At 43.3% G+C, this 23,334-nt stretch overlaps 1 protein-coding gene across 1 annotated transcript; it reads left to right on the top strand.

Annotated features, from left to right (window-relative positions):
- The first annotated feature begins 280 nt into the window (after positions 1–280).
- b3galt2 (UDP-Gal:betaGlcNAc beta 1,3-galactosyltransferase, polypeptide 2) lies at positions 281–8,471 on the top strand. Its single transcript, XM_083767212.1, has 2 exons — positions 281–1,111; positions 5,932–8,471. Exon 2 carries the CDS (start codon positions 6,266–6,268, stop codon positions 7,685–7,687), a length of 1,422 nt encoding a protein of 473 aa, XP_083623338.1. The 5' UTR covers positions 281–1,111; positions 5,932–6,265; the 3' UTR covers positions 7,688–8,471.
- The last annotated feature ends 14,863 nt before the right edge of the window (positions 8,472–23,334 follow it).

Genomic DNA, 23,334 nt, shown 5'->3' with positions numbered 1-23,334 from the left:
CAGAAGGATAGGAGGGAGGGAGGGCCGAGGAGGGAGTGAGAATCTAACCGAGTCACGTGGGATATCCTGCTAAGTATGCAGTGACGTGGGAGCACTCCGTCAGTGTAGCGGTGCCTGACAGCCAGGCAGGCAGGCAGCCACCACAGCCCAGCAGCTGCTTCTAAGAACAACACAGAGCTGGGAACCAGAGAGAGAGAGAAATAGGAGATCAGAAGAGAGCGGGACATTGACACAAAGAGAGAGAGAGAGAGAGAGAGAGAGAGAGAGAGAGAGAGGAGGGGGGGGAGAAAGAGTGTGGTGTGGGTGTTTTTTTTCTCTCCATCCTGTCAGGACTCGGGGGACCATGCTTTCACACTGACCTGGAAACAGAGCCCTATGCTGCGAGGGAGTGGATTTTGTTTTTGCTCTCCTCCTCTATCTGGGTTCCCTCTCTGCCTGCACCTCGTCAGCCTGCCTATAGCAATGTGAGGGACTATAGCCGCACTCTTTCTCCTTCAGCTGCTGCCTCCCTTTCCTTTAGCGGGGCTGCATGGTGACTCTGGATAACTAACTGATGCACGGAGAAGAAGAGGAAACACGCTTGGACACTGATTCTTGTTTTCATTCTACGTTGAGTAACGCCTCCAGAAAGGAAGCAAAAAGGGAAAGCTATATTGAAGCAGAGAGAGAGAGAGAGAGAGAGAGAGAGAGGGAGGGAGAGAGAGTGCATATACTGAGAGGAGCTGCCCTGTGTAACGGAACCACGAAATCACGAGAGGTAGAAAAGGGAGTCATAGCAAGAGAGGAGTCAAAACATCCAAAGGTTTGTGCGGTGCAATAAGCAGGATCTGGATGACTGTATGTGTGGAGGAGCTGCTGCTGAGAGCAAACGGACAGCTGCTATGCCAACTGTAATACCTCCAGATATCCAGTGAGGGGGATGTGCATTGTGTGATCAGACGCCAGGGGTCTGGAAGAGGAGGACACACTACTATACCCCAGCTTCTGGAGCAGGCGGTGATGGCGTGCCGAGTGTGTCGGTCGACACAAGGCACACTCACGCTCACACCCTCTGCTGTCCGCCTGCAGCCGTATACCGTATACACCTACTGCACAGCGGCACGATGAGAAGGTATGCAATGCATCTCGTCAGATCCAAGAGCTCACATTACCCTTTATCCGTCTTCTCATCATTCATTCATCATCTCTTCTGCCACTCCTCTCCTCTACTATACCCCCTTTTGATCCAGAACTCCACCGTTCCATCCATCCATCAGTCCATCTATCTGTCTGCCCATCCCATCCCATCCCATCTGTCCCATTACTCTGCACCGCAGGGCTCGTCTTGCATTGCTCATGCACGCTCCCCTCGCTCCTCCGCCGTCGAGAAAAAACCTTAGACTGCTCACAAGACAAGATTACCTGTCAAGTCCTGTCTGTGATTCACAGTGCGTGCGTGTGAACCGGCGAGCTTTGATTGATTCAATTCCATTAACGCAGATTTTTATCCAATTTGAAACAGCTATCCATCTGTGCGCTTGTTGGCACTTAAGCCCGTACACATGCTTAGGGATAACTGCTGCTAACTGCTGAGGTGGACATTTAGAGAGCAGCGGTTTAGACTCACCATCTGGGTGTTCAGTCTGCCCACCAGACTATGAAACTTTAATAGGGTCTAATTTTTGAACCACCCCATAATTTATTGCTGTGGCTTCACCGGCGTACACACGTGCAATGCCCATTCAGTGTTTGCCAAGCTCAATGTAAAAAAAAGGGGGTGGGGGGGATCACACTTGTGTGAAGTGAGGGGTGCATCATCACACATCATCATACATGATACATCAGCCATCATTGGCTGATGATACAGCTAGCGCCCCTCAAAAAAAAAAAAAAAAAAAGAAGGAAAAGATTATATATATATCAAGTTGATTTCTAATTCTCAGGCAAAACTTATATCACTGTAATTAATACAATATTTACAATACACAAGGATCCCATGCCTGCTCCACCCTCTTCAATATTGAGGACAAATTGGTTCAACTTGCATGTTGGCTACAACGTCTTCACACTATACTAAATGAGAAAAAGAGGTTGCGCATCAGCAATGGTTTTCAGTGGAGTGCTAAACCCAAATCCAGTATACATTAAAAAAAGAATTAAAAAAGAATCCCGAAAAGGTAGCACATCCAAAAATTAAACAAATGGCTTCACACTGTAGGCCTACTATGTGGTTGTGAGTCATATTAAGGAGCAGGTGTGTGGGCTGTGGTGACCTACAGCATAGCCCTGGAGGATGGTGTGTGTGTCTAGATAAACCACAGACAGCCATATGCTGTGACACCATAACTGAATCTCTAATCTCTATAGCCTAGGCTATAGTTGATGCTTCAGTAAATCATACTTCCACCAAATGAGCTCATATGTTTGAAAAGAGATAAGGGAAAAATATCAGTGACACACCCTTTAAAGAAAGGCGTGTATAGAGGTGTGGTTACTTTGGGCTCTAAAGTATAAGCCCATATAATAATGGTGACACTGTGCCAGTGCCACAGTCACAGAGAGGCTCAACGTGATAGCCTCAGTCGTGCAAATGCTATGCTATATGTGTCAGCTGTATATCCATGGATACAATAACATCACGTCCTTCCTCAAAGTGCTGTGATGAAACCTGCAGTCACTGTCTGAGCGAGGAAGACAACAGCTTCGGACCGCTTGGCAACATATACTGTAAGGAATGTTTCAGCAAAAATATTTTATTTACTGGTCCTTTCCAGGAAAAAAAAAGTAATAGGTGTAGTATAAAACTTAACCCATTCTGGGCGGGAACCTCTTTTGGTGTTTTAAGCATATGCTTTAGTAGATCTACAAGCTCATAGCGTGACACCGAGTGCCGCGCTGTGAACTTGTAGGTCTGCTATTTTTGAAAAATCGTGAAAATGTGGCGCAAATCTTTGAATATATATTCTTTCAGAGTGAACATTTTTAACTCAAATCTTTGCTCCTGGTGAGGTTCCTGGAACAACATATTTTCAGATGGAGGGGCGGAGGCCAATTACATATCATTTTTGGGGGTCCTTGACATGAAATATTGAGAACCACTGATATTTTTCAGAAAGTTGTCATGATTGACATTTTTAAAATGTCGACGTCAGGCCCCTGAAGCAGTGACAAAATGTACCACAACCATGGAGTGCAGACGTGTCTTTGCATTATTATGTTGTGATTGCAAAGCTAGCTATGGCGTACACTGTCGTAGCCTACAGCGTGCACTGTCATATAGCATATAGGCTGTGCATATCTTTTCTTTTCTTTTTGCATTTGCAATCGCATTGTGGTTGCAAAGCTATAGCTATGGCATTATGCGCGTGTGGAACAATAATTAATTTACAGTAACTAATTGATAAAAATGTGAATGCGGGGGCAGTGCCATCTGTACGTCGTACGTCTCTGTCACTGCTTTCGGCTTCTTGCTGATTACTGACCGCTGTGGAACTGTTCGGCCTCAATCCGTGCTACAGTGTAACTGATTGGATTGCATAGAAGTGACAAAGATTGGAGGCGAGGAAATTAATTAATGAGGGAAAGCGTTAGCAAGTGCAAGAATATACAAGATAAACGGCCTGAACAACAACACGCACATGCATGCATATGCGTGTTGCCTGTGTGTGTGTTTTTGTGTGTGTGTGTGTGTGTGTGTGTGTGTGTGTGTGTGTGTGCATTACATGTGAACATGTACATGTTCACATCCATGTAATTAAATAGACAGTGGAAGTCTTTCAAGCTCTGATGTAAAGTATGTTAACCTTTACAACAAAGATGTCCTTCGCCTCTCTCGTCGGCCAGTAATTGCCTATATGCCCAGTAAACACATTTGGCTGAAAAGGTTAGCGTGTTCCCACCCAGCCACTTTCCTTGACGGATATGCAACCCACCACCAGGAAATGAAGACTGGGAGTTCAATATCAGGCCCACACATGCAGGGCTGCCATGGGATGTAGAATATGCAATTCTGTATTTTATGAATACTATAAAGGCCAAGAAAAAACGACACTGGCAACCAGTAAACAGATGCACACCGGAGAAGGTATTCAAACAATAATATTCAGTAGCGTATTGTGGTGTGTGTGTGTGTGTGTGTGTGTGTGTGTGTGTGTGTGTGTGTGTGTGTGTGTGTGTGTGTGTGTGCTTGGGTGCGTGCGTGCGTGCGTGCGTGCGTGCGTGTCTGTGTCTTTGTGTGTGTGTGTGTGTGTGTGTGTGTCTGTGTGCAGGCGCACGCGCACGCGCAGAAAACAAAATATTATTTATACAGAGAGCAAGGGGGTCAAGTGTGTGTGCATGGAATTGCAAGCACATAATGACTGTATGCACTATGCAGTGTCTGGTGTATATATAATTAGTGAATAGGCAGGATATATTTTGTGGTTGTTTGCATTTGTGAGTGACTGAATCAATGTGTGCACTCCTCATTGTAAATGTTACTCTGAGAAGACGTGTGTATATGTGCATATTTATGCAAGTTTATTTACTGCATGCGTGTGTACACATTTACCTCTGTGGTTATGTGTGCACATGCGTGTGTATATATGTGCGTGTATATGTGCGTGCGTGCGTGCGGTCAGTAATGGCAGCTGCCTAGGTGGTCTTTCTCCATGGGGGTAGCACACAGAGTCGAGGCAGCATTGATATAAGCTGCAGGTGGGAGGTGGATGCCGGGTGAATGAAGGCTCCATCGCCAGAGGCTGGCTGGCTGGTTGGGTGGCTTGGCTGGCTGGGTGTGAGTATAGAGGCTCCAGCACGTCTACTGCTTGCTGGACCCTGAAAATTCATTCTGACAGACGCATCTCCTCGCTGGCTGCCGGGCCACCGTGGGGGGCTGATGGCACACACTCGCCCAAGCGGCTCAGAGCAGCGTTAAGCCCAGCACCACATGTTGTGCAAAACCCGCAATTCATACTTCTGCCCCTAAGGCATTAAGCTGGCCGATAGACATGCAAGGGCAACGCCAGACTGCCATATAGTCTCTACTACACTGTATGTGTGTTCATTTGACTCAGTGTGTGCAGTATATACACACGAGTTACGTTTGTAAACTCTCTGAATTACAAGTGGATAAAGTAACACTCTGTATTAGTAGTATAGTGTTTGAAAGAAGACATTATTAGATGGTCATTGCTGTGTGGATGAAAAAAAGTGTGTGATATTTCACGGGAATATGCTTGACGTTTCGAACTTGCTGCAACATTAGATTCCTATACGGAAATAATATGTGTTACATTGTATTCTCCGCCGACTAAATCACACATCTGGACGCATCATGTCTTCATGGTCACACTAATGTACACAGTACTATATATACTGTATGCAGTGGTTCGTTCTTCATAGCAGCAATCCTTCCATCTTTTCACAGTCATGCTCACAACAGCATTTTCGCAAATCTCCCGTGTGTTCTCTACTCTACATATCTGCCCTGTTATATAAATCCCTATCTAATCAAAGCTCTACCACCACCAGCCTGGTGATTTATTGATTTGGTCTCCTTCATTAAAAATGTGAAGTCAGCTTGCATCATATAACAGAGGACACTGTGTGTGTGTGTGTGTGTGTGTGTGTGTGTGTGTGTGTGTGTGTGTGTGTGTGTGTGTGTGTGTGTGTGTGTGTGTGTGTGTGTGTGTGTGTGTGTGTGTGTGTGTGTGTGTGTGTGTGTGTGTGCATGCACGTGTGCGCATGCGTGTGTGTTGTTTTTTTGCAATGAGGAGATCGATACAGAATCATTACGAGCATGCCACTGCCGAACCAAAAATAGAACGGTGGCTGGAGGTTACGCCTGCAAATCGCAAACGGAAACACAAATTCAGCAACTCAAATGATTAACACGTGGCTCATCGCCAAACGTGTGGGAGCCACATATTGGACACTCGCCAAGCCTGTTTCTCTCTTTTTCTTCTTTTTCAGATGAGCGAAAACAGCCCCCTGAGGAGAGGGTGACCCTTATCCGCTTTGAAGGAGCCCGGGACAGAGAGCATGACCCCGTGTTTGTCTGCCGTGTCAGAGAAGAGCACGGGAACGGCCTCTATGGCAACCGACTCATCGCCCTCTTAGCTCCCTCTAGGAGCCCTATAATCACCCCTCTCTCTCTCTCCCGGCCGCCGGCAGGCAGGGGGGGGGGGGGACCACGCCACCCCGCTCCCCATCATCCTAGCGGGAGCGAGGCGCTCCACTCACGACTCGTCTGCCCGGCTCAGATAACCCTCTGGCTGTCGGCGAAACACATGTTTGACGGGATCGCATGCGATCGCCGCCACCGCCGCCGCCGCAGCAGCAGCCCGTTCCTGAGCCGCCTCCCCCGGCCCGCACCATGCAGTGGAGACGGCGCCACTGCTGCCCCCCCGTCAAGCGATCGCTCTTCCGGACGCACGTGGCGGGCCTCCTCTCGCTGGCCCTGCTCTTCACCCTCTTCCTGTTCTTCAGTCAGCAGGACTGGCTGCCGGGCGGGCACGGCGGCCAGCCCGGACGGGACAACCCGCTGGCGTACACCGTCAGGGGCTCCCGCGGCGGCGGTGGCGGCGGCGGCGGCCCCAAGGTAGAGGCAAACCAGAGCGCGTCCCTCCGGAGCGTCTGGAGGGAGACGGCGGGGGGGAACGCCATGATGGCGCCGAAGCCTCCGCTCAACCTCAGCTCCCAGCCGGCCGAGGGGGCCGGCGGCGGCGAGAGGGGAGGAGGAGGCACGGGAAGCAGGACAGGCGTGATGATGGGGCTGGAGGACTCCATGGGCGCCAACAACAGCCTGCAGAAGGAGATGGGCGTGGGCGGCCGGCTCAGCGCCCAGCCCTACCGCTACATCCTCAACGAGCCCCTCAAGTGCCGGGACGGCGCGCCCTTCCTGGTGCTGCTCGTGGCGGCCGAGCCGGGCCAGGCGGCCGCGCGCAACGCCATCCGCCAGACGTGGGGCAACGAGAGCGTGGCGGCGGGGCTGGTGTTCGCCCGCCTCTTCCTGCTGGGCACGCCCAAGAGCCTGGATGGCCACGTGCAGAGCGCCATCGAGGAGGAGAGCCGCGCGCACCGCGACATCATCCAGCAGGACTACCAGGACACGTACTACAACTTGACCATCAAGACCCTGATGGGCATGAACTGGGTGGCCACGCACTGCCCGCAGGCCCGCTACGTGATGAAGACGGACAGCGACATGTTCGTCAACACCGAGTATCTCATCCAGAAGCTGCTGAGGCCCGAGCTGCCGCCCCGGCAGAGGTTCTTCACGGGCTACCTCATGCGGGGGTACGCGCCGAACCGCCACAACGACAGCAAGTGGTACATGCCGCCGGAGCTGTACCCCAGCGAGCGCTACCCCACGTTCTGCTCGGGCACGGGGTACGTGTTCTCGGGGGACATGGCCGAGCTGATCTACCGGGCCTCGCTCGGCATACGCCGGCTGCACCTGGAGGACGTGTACGTGGGCATCTGCCTGGCGAAGCTGCGCATCGACCCGGTGCCGCCGCCCAACGAGTTCCTCTTCAACCACTGGCGGGTGTCGTACTCCAGCTGCAAGTACAGCCACCTGATAACGTCCCACCAGTTCCAGCCCAGCGAACTCGTCAAGTACTGGAACCACTTGCAGACCAACAAGCACAACGCATGTAACAATATGGCCAAGGAGAGGAACATGAGATACAGACACCGTAAGTTTCACGGAGAGAGGCCTCAATGACACATGCTGTATACTATACCACTAATGACAGCTATATAGCCAAATAATGGCTGTTGAGGGAGCTAAGCACCATATTATACTATAATTGGCAAAGAGCACAGTGTTTTTTGGTATTGTGTACAGTCAGCGATTAAAACTATTTTTTTAATTTGAGAGAGATGTTATGTATTGTAAAACCTGTAAAACTGTTTCTTAAAGGGGAGATCGAGGAGTCTCTGTGCAATGAGCATGCACACACAAAGTACTAAAGAGTGGTGATTGATGTGAGGTGCCCGCATTGGAAGGTGCTGCTGTAATGTTGGTAGAGGTTAAAATGTGAGGTCTCTGCTCTCTCTCTACACAAGTGTTATGTGACACTAATACTGGGTATCTTATACACTACTAGTGGGGCCAACTCTGACACTTTTTTTTTTAGAACACAAATTGTGTTTACACAGACAAAGGGAAATGTAAATGTATTATGTCGAAAGTTACACTACCTAAATATGAATGAAAACTATATTTGACGTGGACCAGTTATGCTGCCCAGCTGTTTCTCAATGTTTACTTTACAGAATTATAACAAAACAAAACAAAACAAAACAAACAAAAAAGACAATGAAGAGAAGCACAGGGTTTATTATCTGTCATATTCTGTATTTTATTTACAAATGATGTGAACGCACTCAGAATCCCATGTCAGAGATGACTGAGATTGTATTTTTTAAAGCTTTACATTGAGTGAGTCTGTGCACCTCTGCAAATGTGCAATGAATAATGAACAATTAAATGTATACTGAATTAATTTGGTTTGCATTTGTGTGTGTGTGTGTGTGTGTGTGTGTGTGTGTGTGTGTGTGTGTGTGTGTGTGTGTGTGTGTGTGTGTGATCCTGTATGAGTTGAATCTGTGAATCAGATTACATCATTTCTACCAGTGTTGAATAGCTTTAATTGGACACAGCTTTGGTGATTCCATATTTACGATGTATGATAGCGCCCCTCATAAGTTGTATGATACAGTAATTGGTGGTGGCATTGTTTTCCTACAATATAAGTCGGAAACAAATACCACAGAACGAAAAAAGGGGAAATAACATTTATTTTTTTGGTGTCATATATATAAATAACCCATGGCAGTCAGTAAAATGTAATTATTGTGTAAAATATACCCTTGAGCAACTCTTTATACTCTAAATAGAAACCACATTTCTTGGTTTTCAAAGATAAAAAAAAAGATGTGCAGCGACAAAAGGAAATCATATTGGTCTGAATATGAAATATTACAAACCAAAACACCCCAGATTAGATTTTAATTAAAAATGAACGCTCATGAATTTCAAAGGCTGTTAATGTTTACTCCAGATGGAATGCACAGCCACTGAGTGTGTGTGTGTCACTGTGCATGCGTGTGTGTGTGTGTGTGTGTGTGTGTGTGTGTGCGTGCGTGCGTGCGTGCGTGCGTGCGTGCGTGCGTGCGTGCGTGCGTGCGTGCGTGCGTGCGTGCGTGCGTGCGTGTACGTGCATGTATGTGTGTCTGTCTGGGTATGTGCAAATGAAAGTGAAAGTGGGTGCATACGTGTGTGCGTGTGTACGTGCATGTACAGTATGTGTGTCTGTCTGGGTATGTGCAAATTAAAGTGAAAGTGTGTTCGTGCGTGCGTGCATGCATGCATGTGTGTCTGTTCGTGCGTGCGTGCATGCATGCATGTGTGTCTGTCTGGATATGTGCAAATTAAAGTGAAAGTGTGCATGCATGCGTGCGTGCGTGCGTGCGTGCGTGCGTGCGTACGTGCGGGTGTGCGTGGGGGGCAAATGCTTATACACACTTCACTGCTCAGGGTCAGCAATAAAAAAAAGCCACATACGTAATTGGGCGATGACTTGAAATAGCCCATATCAGATTAAAGTAATCTAATTTAGTTAATGGAGAGCGGGGTTCATGTGCTTCATCCGCAGACACATCTGTCAGGCCCATTTTAATCACCTATTGCTGTGGGTAATTCTGTTTAGAGAGCTTTAAAGTGTAAAGTTCACATAATAACGCTATATGCTAAGCCGCTAATCACTTGGAAACAGGAATCTGAAAACCTGAAGACTGGTTTGGTTTGGTTGGCAGAATATGGATGTATACAGCATCTTAGACTAAACATCTACAGAATGGACGTACAGCATCTTAGACTAAACATCTACAGAATGGATGTACAGCATCTTAGACTAAACATCTACAGAATGGACGTACAGCATCTTAGACTAAACATCTACAGAATGGATGTACATCATCTTAGACTAAACATCTACAGAATGGATGTACATCATCTTAGACTAAACATCTACAGAATGGATGTACAGCATCTTAGACTAAACATCTACAGAATGGATGTACATCATCTTAGACTAAACATCTACAGAATGGATGTACAGCATCTTAGACTAAACATCTACAGAATGGATGTACATCATCTTAGACTAAACATCTACAGAATGGATGTACAGTACAACATCTTAGACTAAACATCTGCAGAATGGATGTACATCATCTTAGACTAAACATCTACAGAATGGATGTACAACATCTTAGACTAAACATCTACAGAATGGACGTACAGCATCTTAGACTAAACATCTACAGAATGGATGTACAGCATCTTAGACTAAACATCTACAGAATGGATGTACAGTACAGCATCTTAGACTAAACATCTACAGAATGGATGTACAGCATCTTAGACTAAACATCTACTGAATGGATGTACAGCATCTTAGACTAAACATCTACAGAATGGATGTACAGCATCTTAGACTAAACATCTATTCTACAGAATGGATGTACATCATCTTAGACTAAACATCTACAGAATGGATGTACAACATCTTAGACTAAACATCTACAGAATGGATGTACAGTACAACATCTTAGACTAAACATCTACAGAATGGATGTACAACATCTTAGACTAAACATCTACAGAATGGATGTACAGCATCTTAGACTAAACATCTACAGAATGGATGTACAACATCTTAGACTAAACATCTACAGAATGGATGTACATCATCTTAGACTAAACATCTACAGAATGGATGTACAGCATCTTAGACTAAACATCTACAGAATGGATGTACAACATCTTAGACTAAACATCTACAGAATGGATGTACAGTACAACATCTTAGACTAAACATCTACAGAATGGATGTACAACATCTTAGACTAAACATCTACAGAATGGATGTACAGCATCTTAGACTAAACATCTACAGAATGGATGTACAGCATCTTAGACTAAACATCTACAGAATGGATGTACATCATCTTAGACTAAACATCTACAGAATGGATGTACAGCATCTTAGACTAAACATCTACAGAATGGATGTACAGCATCTTAGACTAAACATCTACAGAATGGATGTACAGTACAGCATCTTAGACTAAACATTTACAGAATGGATGTACAGCATCTTAGACTAAACATCTACAGAATGGACGTACAGCATCTTAGACTAAACATCTATTCTACAGAATGGATGTACAACATCTTAGACTAAACATCTACAGAATGGATGTACAACATCTTAGACTAAATATCTACAGAATGGATGTACAGCATCTTAGACTAAACATCTATTCTACAGAATGGATGTACAGCATCTTAGACTAAACATCTACAGAATGGATGTACAGTACAACATCTTAGACTAAACATCTACAGAATGGATGTACAGCATCTTAGACTAAACATCTACAGAATGGATGTACAGCATCTTAGACTAAACATCTATTCTACAAAATGGATGTACAACATCTTAGACTAAACATCTACAGAATGGATGTACAGCATCTTAGACTAAACATCTACCGAATGGATGTACAGCATCTTAGACTAAACATCTACAGAATGGATGTACAGCATCTTAGACTAAACATCTACAGAATGGATGTACAGCATCTTAGACTAAACATCTACAGAATGGATGTACATCATCTTAGACTAAACATCTACAGAATGGATGTACAGCATCTTAGACTAAACATCTACAGAATGGATGTACATCATCTTAGACTAAACATCTACAGAATGGATGTACAGCATCTTAGACTAAACATCTACAGAATGGATGTACAGTACATCATCTTAGACTAAACATCTACAGAATGGATGTACAACATCTTAGACTAAACATCTACCGAATGGATGTACATCATCTTAGACTAAACATCTACAGAATGGATGTACAGCATCTTAGACTAAACATCTACAGAATGGATGTACATCATCTTAGACTAAACATCTACAGAATGGATGTACAGCATCTTAGACTAAACATCTACAGAATGGATGTACATCATCTTAGACTAAACATCTACAGAATGGATGTACAGCATCTTAGACTAAACATCTACAGAATGGATGTACAGCATCTTAGACTAAACATCTACAGAATGGATGTACATCATCTTAGACTAAACATCTACAGAATGGATGTACAACATCTTAGACTAAACATCTACAGAATGGATGTACAGTACAACATCTTAGACTAAACATCTACAGAATGGATGTACAGCATCTTAGACTAAACATCTACAGAATGGATGTACAGCATCTTAGACTAAACATCTACAGAATGGATGTACAGCATCTTAGACTAAACATCTACAGAATGGATGTACAACATCTTAGACTAAACATATACAGAATGGATGTACAGTACAGCATCTTAGACTAAACATCTACAGAATGGATGTACATCATCTTAGACTAAACATCTACCGAATGGATGTACAGTACAGCATCTTAGACTAAACATCTACAGAATGGATGTACAGCATCTTAGACTAAACATCTACCGAATGGATGTACAGCATCTTAGACTAAACATCTACAGAATGGATGTACAGCATCTTAGACTAAACATCTACAGAATGGATGTACAGCATCTTAGACTAAACATCTACAGAATGGATGTACATCATCTTAGACTAAACATCTACAGAATGGATGTACAGCATCTTAGACTAAACATCTACAGAATGGATGTACAGTACATCATCTTAGACTAAACATCTACAGAATGGATGTACAGCATCTTAGACTAAACATCTACCGAATGGATGTACAGCATCTTAGACTAAACATCTACAGAATGGATGTACAGTACATCATCTTAGACTAAACATCTACAGAATGGATGTACAGCATCTTAGACTAAACATCTACAGAATGGATGTACAGCATCTTAGACTAAACATCTACAGAATGGATGTACATCATCTTAGACTAAACATCTACAGAATGGATGTACAGCATCTTAGACTAAACATCTACAGAATGGATGTACAGTACATCATCTTAGACTAAACATCTACAGAATGGATGTACAGCATCTTAGACTAAACATCTACCGAATGGATGTACAGCATCTTAGACTAAACATCTACAGAATGGATGTACAGTACATCATCTTAGACTAAACATCTACAGAATGGATGTACAGCATCTTAGACTAAACATCTACCGAATGGATGTACAGCATCTTAGACTAAACATCTACAGAATGGATGTACAGTACATCATCTTAGACTAAACATCTACAGAATGGATGTACAGCATCTTAGACTAAACATCTACAGAATGGATGTACAGTACAACATCTTAGACTAAACATCTACAGAATGGATGTAGAGCATCTTAGACTAAACATCTACAGAATGGATGTACAGCATCTTAGACTAAACATCTACAGAATGGATGTACAACATCTTAGACTAAACATCTACAGAATGGATGTACAGCATCTTAGACTAAACATCTACAGAATGGATGTACATCATCTTAGACTAAACATCTACAGAATGGATGTACAGCATCTTAGACTAAACATCTACCGAATGGATGTACAGCATCTTAGACTAAACATCTACAGAATGGATGTACAACATCTTAGACTAAACATCTACAGAATGGATGTACAGCATCTTAGACTAAACATCTACAGAATGGATGTACAGCATCTTAGACTAAACATCTACAGAATGGATGTACAGTACAACATCTTAGACTAAACATCTACAAAATGGATGTACATCATCTTAGACTAAACATCTACAGAATGGATGTACAACATCTTAGACTAAACATCTACAGAATGGATGTACAGCATCTTAGACTAAACATCTACCGAATGGATGTACAGCATCTTAGACTAAACATCTACAGAATGGACGTACAACATCTTAGACTAAACATCTACAGAATGGATGTACAACATCTTAGACTAAACATCTACAGAATGGATGTACAGCATCTTAGACTAAACATCTACCGAATGGATGTACAGCATCTTAGACTAAACATCTACAGAATGGACGTACAACATCTTAGACTAAACATCTACAGAATGGATGTACAGTACAACATCTTAGACTAAACATCTACAGAATGGATGTACAGCATCTTAGACTAAACATCTACAGAATGGATGTACAGCATCTTAGACTAAATATCTACAGAATGGATGTACAACATCTTAGACTAAACATCTATTCTACAGAATGGATGTACAACATCTTAGACTAAACATCTACAGAATGGATGTATACAGCATCTTAGACTAAACATCTACAGAATGGATGTACAGCATCTTAGACTAAACATCTACAGAATGGATGTACAGTACAACATATTAGACTAAACATCTACAGAATGGATGTACAGCATCTTAGACCAAACATCTACAGAATGGATGTACAGCATCTTAGACTAAACATCTATTCTACAGAATGGATGTACAACATCTTAGACTAAACATCTACAGAATGGATGTACAGCATCTTAGACTAAACATCTACAGAATGGATGTACAACGTCAGATTTTTGTAACCCATTTTTTCCACCCAGTGTCAATTATTATCCAATGTAACCCTGGGTGCTACACTTCCTCTGCCACTGACTTTGCCACCGTGCCCCCTTATTAATTACCGTTTTCGTTAACATTCTTGAGATAATCACATAAAGGATCATCATTATCGTTTCATGAGGAGTTGTGTCATAGTACTGGACCTTGTTTCAGCATTAAAAAGCTTTTTTCATTCATCCAAACCTTTATTTTATTCCCGGAAGACGTCGAGGTTGCCCTCATTTGCGGCGGCGTTGAGATATACATCGTATAGTTAAAGTACCATTGCATTTTCACATCAGTACTCACGTCAATGATGAAACAAAACACAAACAAACAAAACTATAACGGGAACGTTTCCCTAGCGTGTGATACAATGTATATGTTTCAAAGCAGTGGCAGACACTTGTGAGGTGAGTAGGTCTGCAATCTAAGATTAAAATTGATCGCATTATGGGAGAACAGATCTTTAATTTAAAGATGGAGTGCCGTAATTTTTTCCCCAAAACATGATCAATAGGTATTATTATTATATAAGGAGCTATGTAACAATGATAAAAATGTAGACCTTATTAATCCTGTTCAGTTTCAGCTTCACCCAGCTGAGGTGGTCATAGTAGTATAAGCACCAGTGGCTTGCTCGAGGACATTTTGACACACAGCCAGGGCCGGGAATCAAACCTGGGACCTTGTGCCACCCATGGCTGCCTCTCTATACCCATTAAATTTTGGCAGCTCACAGCTGAAAGGTTTGGGAGTTTGTAGATCTGTTATTTTTGCTGTTATAAGTGCAACCCTCTTCCATTGTAGCTACCACAGAAGAGAGCAAGAGAAGCAATTTCCTGTTTCAGAACATGGTGCTATTCGGGGAACTGGTTCTGGCTATTTATCACCCGTAATTACAATGATGAAATATACTTGTATACACTAACAAGGCAAAGCAAAGGATTAATAATAGGAACAAGGCTGGTTCCGGTCATGTAGGTTAACAGATCATGAGATCAGTATACCAGCGTCAAGTTGCACTCAGCCCTTAATGAGAGCCAAGGATATAAGAGAGGTAAAACCAAGACAGAGATAGATATACCATCCTTTTCTAGGAGAGAGAGAGAGAGAGAGAGAGAGAGAGAGAGAGAGTGTGTGGAGGTAAGTGTCGTGAAGGAGGAGGAAGTGAAGGTATAGTATAGGCAACCATAGAGGAGACGGAGAGAAGGAAAAAAAGCGAGGGAAAGAGGTAGTGATGAATGAAGGGGAAAGGGGCTGTGACTGATCAGTATTGAAAACCTGTGCTGCTGTAAACGTGGTGTAAAAGGCGAGCGGGGGAAACGGATTGAGATGTCTGTCATGATGGAGTGCAGGCTGTGGCCTGGGCTTAACACTGTAGCTCACAGTTCCTCAGAAAAAGGCACGGACGTGAAAATGCACTTGAGGGGAAGACAAATATCGTGACCTTTCTGTTCCAGCCAGGCGGTGAACCTGCACTAATACGTCTCTGTGGGGCTCCGATGCAGTAAGATGAATTCTAATGAAAGTTATGTACAGAGAATAACAAAATTCGACAAAAAAATGATTGGCTTCAACAGAAAATGTGTTAGTTAATTTTCTCAGTAGGACAAATAGCCTTTGAAAGTGAGAAACAGAAAATAGAACCGTTCATTTTTCAGGAAATGAAAAATATAACATTTTCAGGAAATTAAGAAAACCTTATATATATATACAAAGCAATACAGCCTCATCAAAGTTGGTGTTGTAACTTTATATATTGCCAGTTACTTCCATGAGAGGGGGAGAGGTGGTGGAGTTAGTTGCTTTAGCTGAGGATCCAATGGAGTTAAGAGGTTTTGTCCAAAGCACTTTTTACTACTTTGCATTGGTTCAATATTTTCGAAACAACACACAGACGTAAAGGGTGTTCATAGCACTGATTTATGCCGACAGCAACAATATAAGGAAGTATAAGGCAAAAAACATATAAGGTAAGGGGGTAACTCAGACTTTACGGGGGCCAGTTTCGAATTGCAGTCGTCCGTAGGTGCCCTTTGAGAGCGGTTTTAAAGGAGTCAAGGGATTCACATGTCTTAATGGCCGTTGGTAGGGTGTTCCACATTCTGGTGGCATATAGGAATGAATGGCGTCAACAGAAGCCTTTCCGTAACGTCCGTAGTTTTTTGAAGTAACGCGTCCCGCGCTGTTCCGTGTCCCATCGGCCACAGCAGAACTCACTAACGCCTTCAGACAGATGGCATGATTTCAGCCAGGACTCAAGGACTCCACGGCGGGGGTGCATGCTGCCAGCGCTGGGCCAAAATCTATTTATAAATGTCATTTGACGGTGACAATCTACAATGCAAGGGGACGGTCGGCCTGCCAGGCCCGAGATATATAAAACAAGTCCAACCCTATCAGCATTTAGAGGTGCTTTCAGGGCCGTCTCCGGCCACAAATCAGCAGGGGGGCGTATACGTTTTTACAAAGGGGGCACTTCATTTTTCAAACCCTATAATGTATAACAAATACTCGCCTATTATGCGTTGAAAAAGGCTACGACACCGCAACAACAAACAAACAAAATATGTTGAGCATTATAATGTCTTCTGCATACTGTATATGACCTTGTATTTCTATTAACTATTCAATTAATTTTACATATATATTTATAATAATAATGAAGAACTTACAGATTTAACATTTGTAAAACATAGCAAAAATATTGGTAGGGTAGGGTACTACTGGACAATCTGGACTGGAGGGGCACAATGTCCAATTTGGGGGGGCAATGCCCCCCAATGCCCCATAGAGGCGGGTGCTTTAAAGACATTAGCTATATGGCTAATTTGTCATATCAGGACGAAGACTGTAGGTCTCATTATCAGGAATCAAAAATCTAATTAATTAAACAAATCAATGAGCTGGACTATAGCTTCGTTGATGGGAGGTGTATGAAGTTATACTTTATCCATTTACCGTATAAATAACTCAGTCTCAGCGTTAGATCAACACCGGGGCTGAAATCCCGCTAAGACGGCACTATTGGACAAAAATAGCGGAAATAGCAGATCTACAAGCTCACAACGTGTCGCGCTGCGATACGTTGAGAGCTTGTAGATCAGCTATTTCCGGGCGCAACCCAGCACTCTTTAGCTAGTGGAGATGCGGTGTACAACATGGATTTCTAAACCAATCTGTTCAGTGCAAAATACTGTGTTCACGTTCAGGAGACTTTGGGGGAAAAAAGCTATTCTCATGAATGCTGCCTTCCGGCATGGCATGGAGCTGAGGAGGGCATTTGCATTTCTTTCACCATGTATACAGTAAATGCTGCATTCGTGGTCTGGAGAGGGCAGTTGTTTTACAGACGGGTAAAAGGGCAGGGGCTGAAGCCCCCTTTGATGTCTATGTATGGATTTAACTGTGTGGACTGGACCAGAGCCATCTTTGGAAGAGTTACGACATGTGGACTGGACCAGAGCCATCTAATGGAAGAGTTACGAGTCACGACATAGAGGGGCGGAAACCTACTGGACCAGAGCCATCTAATGGAAGAGTTACGACATAGAGGGGGGCGGAAACCTCAATAGAAGAGTTACGACATGTGGACTGGACCAGAGCCATCTAATAGAAGAGTTACCATATAGAGGGGGCGAAACCTACTGGAGCCATGTAATAGAAGAGTTACGACATGTGGACTGGACCAGAGCCATCTAATAGAAGAGTTACCATATAGAGGGGGCGAAACCTACTGGAGCCATGTAATAGAAGAGTTACGACATGTGGACTGGACCAGAGCCATCTAATAGAAGAGTTACCATATAGAGGGGGCGAAACCTACTGGAGCCATGTAATAGAAGAGTTACGACATGTGGACTGGACCAGAGCCATCTAATAGAAGAGTTACCATATAGAGGGGGCAGAAACCCAACGGTCGAGTGCTGTTCATGCAGCCTGAAGGCCCTGAACTGAGCCAAGCTGGAGTTGGAAATACATTGTTTTCAATGAGGGCGGCGCAAACAAGAGCTATTTTAAGCATGTGTGCAACATGACAACTCTTTGAAAGTATTGTACAGTAACAACTAAAGTCTCTGTAATGTTTCTGTTGTACTACAAAACAATCTAAAATAAAGGGATTTAAGATCATTAAAGCTGGGCTGTTGCCTGAGTCCAATGCATTTCTGCCTACTACTACGGTCCAGGACTTGTCCCAGATGGTTGTCCCCATTCTCAAAAGTCTATGTAGGAGAGCCGCCATTGGACTGTCCCCATGAAGTGAACGCAGTTTGCGTAACTCTGTCTATATCTAAGGCTCTGGACTGGACGGCAGCAGCCCATGTAGCTTGTCGTTGATTCCGTCAACTAATACTATGACGAGAAATGTCTGTCGACTACCTTTTTTCACTGCAGTTTAACTAAATGGAAACTAAATGAAAACTAAAACAAAACTAAATATATTGACAATCTTGTCAACAAATAAAACTAGACTAAAAAGTTAGGAAGGGGCTAGTGAACAATAAGAGATCCAGTAGGCTATGTAATTTTACACTGGGTTGCATGCAAAAAAATAGCAGATCTACAAGCTCACAACACGTCGCACTGGGACACGTTGTGAGCTTGTAGATCGGCTATTTTGTACTGTAAAATCAGCCAGTACGACGGCATTAAAATACATTTTAGTCGACTAAATCAACTGTAGTATATAGTTGACTAAAATCTTATGATATTTATTCGACTAAAACTAGACTAACACTAAAACATTTCAGATGACAAAAATATGACTAGAGCTGAATGAAGTTTCATTCCAAAAAGACCATGACTAAACTAAAATAGAAATGCGCTGCCAAAAACAACACCGCTTATCCGTCCCACTCGGCACAGCCATAGCAAATCTCAAGCTAAAGATACATTACTAGTAGGCATTTTGTCAAGCACAATAATAAGCCTGACAAAATGCCCTATCCTAGTGAATCTCAGAGGTGTCTCAGAGCACCTGCTATGTTGCAATCTCTCATATTATTGCTTCAGGCAAATGTCTGTTGTTGAGCCTTGGGGACTTACTGTATGCAGTACGGTCTGGTAAAAAAAAGCTGTTGCAATGGTTCTTACATCTTTTCAGCAAGAGAAAAAAGTAATAAATCTCAACTTGGGATCCAGGCTTACAAAGCCACACTAGTACTGCTGTACTAGAGAAACGGTTGGATGGCACTTACACCCGCCTTCTAATGAGAGCGCAAAATCTGTCTTGGAAGAGCCACCCATCGACTAATCTAATATACGGCAACCTTCCCCGTGTTTCTTCACTAGTCCGATCCAGAAGAACACAGTTTGCCGGCCACTGCTATACAGAGCTGACAATGAGGTTATATCTTCCCTTCTTCTCTGGAGTCCTGCCTTAAAGCAGACCAGAGGTAGAAAACTGTCGTTCCTAGGGACACATGCATGTAAGCAGGAACTGGGGGTGGCAATGAAGAACCGGAAAGTCTGGCGTGGCATTGTGGAATCCATGATCTCGACCGCGGTCAAAAAATGATGATGATGATGATGACTGCTGTCCCGTCGCAGCGGGGGAAACCAGTTTTTTTGTACTTTATTCACAGTTTGCTAATAAACACAGTGGTGCGCTTTCAGTTCACAATGAACACATTAAAGCATTTGTTTCAACATTGCAGCATGATCAATGATCAACAGTAAAGAATTCAATTGTTTCAGCCATAAGCGGCGGGTGGATTTTACCTTTAGGTAGGCTATAGAATTGCGTGGGACGACAACAACGACGACGCAGATTTATTTATTTATTTACCCCAGATGGTCTAACAATGTCATGATTTGACCTATTGTGTCAGTGGGTGCTTAAGCCCTCAAGCACTCCCGGAGTTGACGCCGTTGCTGCTGTCGCACATATTTTATAAAACCAAACCACAATTGAAAATGTGAAACCTCTCGGTTTAAGTATAGGCCTATAATATACATATTATGTGTAATTGCCACTGGCACTTATAAGCACTCATTTCACTAAACATAACCACGCCTCAGCCAGAAGTCAGAGAAGTAATGATTGAAATGTAATTGTTGCACTGATTGTCTTAAAAAGGGGGGGGGGGGGATCTAAAGTAAATGGTAAATTTATATAGCGCCTTTATCCAAGGCGCTTTACATAGATTGTGCATAACATTCACACACACACACACACATTCATACACCGATGGCAGCAAAAACCATGCAAGGCACCAACCAGCACATCAGGAGCAATTATGGTTTCAGAGTCTTGCTCAAGGACACTTCGACACTAACTCTGGGGGAGCCCGTGTTTGAACTGGCAATCTTGCAGTTACCATTCAGTTACTCTACCCCTGAGCCACCGCCGCGTTATTTCGAAAGCAGTGCTTATCAGTTTGGAATGAGCAAACACTGTATAATGCCTATATCCTCATGCCCAGAAACATTGCTGACTGGACATTATACCTATCTATTATCCAGCTTTTATCTACCTTTTAGCAATCTATTCTAGTTCATTCCTCAACATGACATCACATCACATCATAAGTCCTCAGTGAATGCTGACTGGAAATTGAATGACCAAGCTAGTGGCCAAACAAAGATGCGTTCTTAAACAGAATGGTACTGCCCTACACTGTCAAATCCAGCCACGCTCATTTACAATATGGAGCATGCACACAAATGGAACCAAAATGCTGTAAGGCTCCATTTGGTTCCAATGTGTACACTCTCTCTGTCTCAGTGTTATAAATGGATAGATAAATTACCACATTCACTGTGTATAATGAACTCTGTATAAGGGTGGAGTACATTTTATAGGTTGGAATTTCAAGGGACAGACAGTACAGCGTTGCATCAGGCGATAAACACACATCTTTAATGGTGTTTCAACATGCATGTGTAATGGTGTTTCAACATGCATGTTTAATAAGGCATTAGAATGGCATATATAGTATAATATATACAGTAAGCTACTTCATTTATGTCAATGAACGTAATCATAGGCTAGTGATAAGAAGTGTTGGCAGCCGCCCTGCACTGCTATTAGCTGTCTTAATGCTGACATTCCTTTGGCGCCAATTATCTCTTCTCTGTCTCTGCACAAATCCTCAGAAAGTGTTAATTCATTCATTGAACTCCAAGAGCGTACGAATGTCACAAAATGAACTCTTAATAATAATAATAATTAATAACAATGATACAACAACACAAGAACAACAAAGAAAAACAATAAGTTAATAACAATCAGTTAAAACAGCATGTTGACAGCAATCAGTTAAAACTGTTGTAGACAGGTAATGCACGATTATTAGGTAAGTTCCTAAAATGGCTAATTTATAGGGTATAACAGTTTAAGTTCTTGTTGCAAGAGATTCCACCAGGAATCATGGTGCACCGATGCTGAAAGCAGCCTTTCCCAGTTCAGTAGTGACCCCTAGTCCCCGACGGTAGAATTCACATATTGCAATGATGGCTCCTTCACAAAGCCTTGGCTGGTGGAGACTGATTGCTTGATTGAACAGAGGAGAGGTCGATGTCATCTGCAGGGGTCCAGATCTATCGCTGAGAGAAGAGAATGTGACAAGACTCTGTGTCGACGCTGGCAGACAGGTGCGACAGTGTCACAATGTGTGCGAGTGAGGCCCTTCACTTCGGTTAACACCTGGTGGGAGAAAAGAGAAGGTGAGAAAAGAAGAAAGAGAGAAAGGAGTTGAGAGGCTCAAGTGACACATGACAACATCAGTCCAGACCGATGTATTAAGACTAACACTAGACAAATTGTGCTTTCTATCTAATAAATCACTTTTCTCTGTGACCACCGCGCTCTGACTCATGGTGCGTTACCCATTCAAATCATGCAATAGAAATAACGGTGATGCGTCGCACACACCAAGAACTGCTTTAGTTTGTATTCTTGCATAGTGAATGGTAGACAAACGTTCCGGCTATCCAGCCTTCATCCGTGTGAAGGCTGACAAACGTTTTGTCTACTATTCACTATACACAACAATAAAAACTAAAGCGGCTTCTTGGTACGTGTGTGAGATGCATCACCGTTATTTCTATTGCTTTCCATCTAATGAAATGGAACACTGCATAGTGCTGTTATGGAAAGACAACAGGCACAAAATACCAATTATTTTAAATTGAGAGGCATCACAATAGCATAACTATGAGCTCTATTCGCCCACGTATAAACACTACGGACTGCATGCACACGGGACGTTGACCCAGTGGCGCGGTGTAGTGTTTACACAAATATGCCGAAATAACAGTATCCTGTTAAGACTGGCTGTCACTACTATATAGTATAACGTCAGAATGAGTCTAACTGCTGAGCATGACAGCTGTGTATATAGCGATGGTACCGTATTCAACATTTGAGCCACGGACCACCATTTGATGACATTTAGCCTCTCAGACCCAAAACTAAAAAATATTTTGTTGTCGTTTCCATGCTGTATTGATGTTGCTATACCATAAGGACAGATGAAGGGAGGACAATGGAGGTGCAAACAAAGGATTTGGACAATGGAGGTGCAAACAAAGGATTTGGACAATGGATTTGGCTCCTTTTTGTGGCTTTGGAAAAATAATATATGGATTTATTTTTCACGTTTCGGGTCCCTGCACTATATGATACTTAACTATAATTTTGCGCTATATGACAGAAAAATCTATAATTCGTATACGATCCGTCTTACAAACTCAATGCTGATACTTGTTTGCCCCTAAAAGACAATGGCAGACCCAGCCATGCATGCACACCCCCAGGGCC

Source organism: Protomyctophum parallelum (assembly GCF_964188405.1).
Source record: "Protomyctophum parallelum genome assembly, chromosome: 6".
NCBI lineage: Eukaryota > Metazoa > Chordata > Actinopteri > Myctophiformes > Myctophidae > Protomyctophum > Protomyctophum parallelum.
The sequence above is the reverse complement of the archived record's forward strand: the minus strand, read 5'-3'. Positions and strand labels throughout refer to the sequence as shown.

Coding starts and splice junctions, on each gene's coding strand:
- b3galt2 (XM_083767212.1), top strand. CDS start 6,266: ATGCGATCGCCGCCACCGCCGCCGCCGCAGCAGCAGCCCGTTCCTGAG.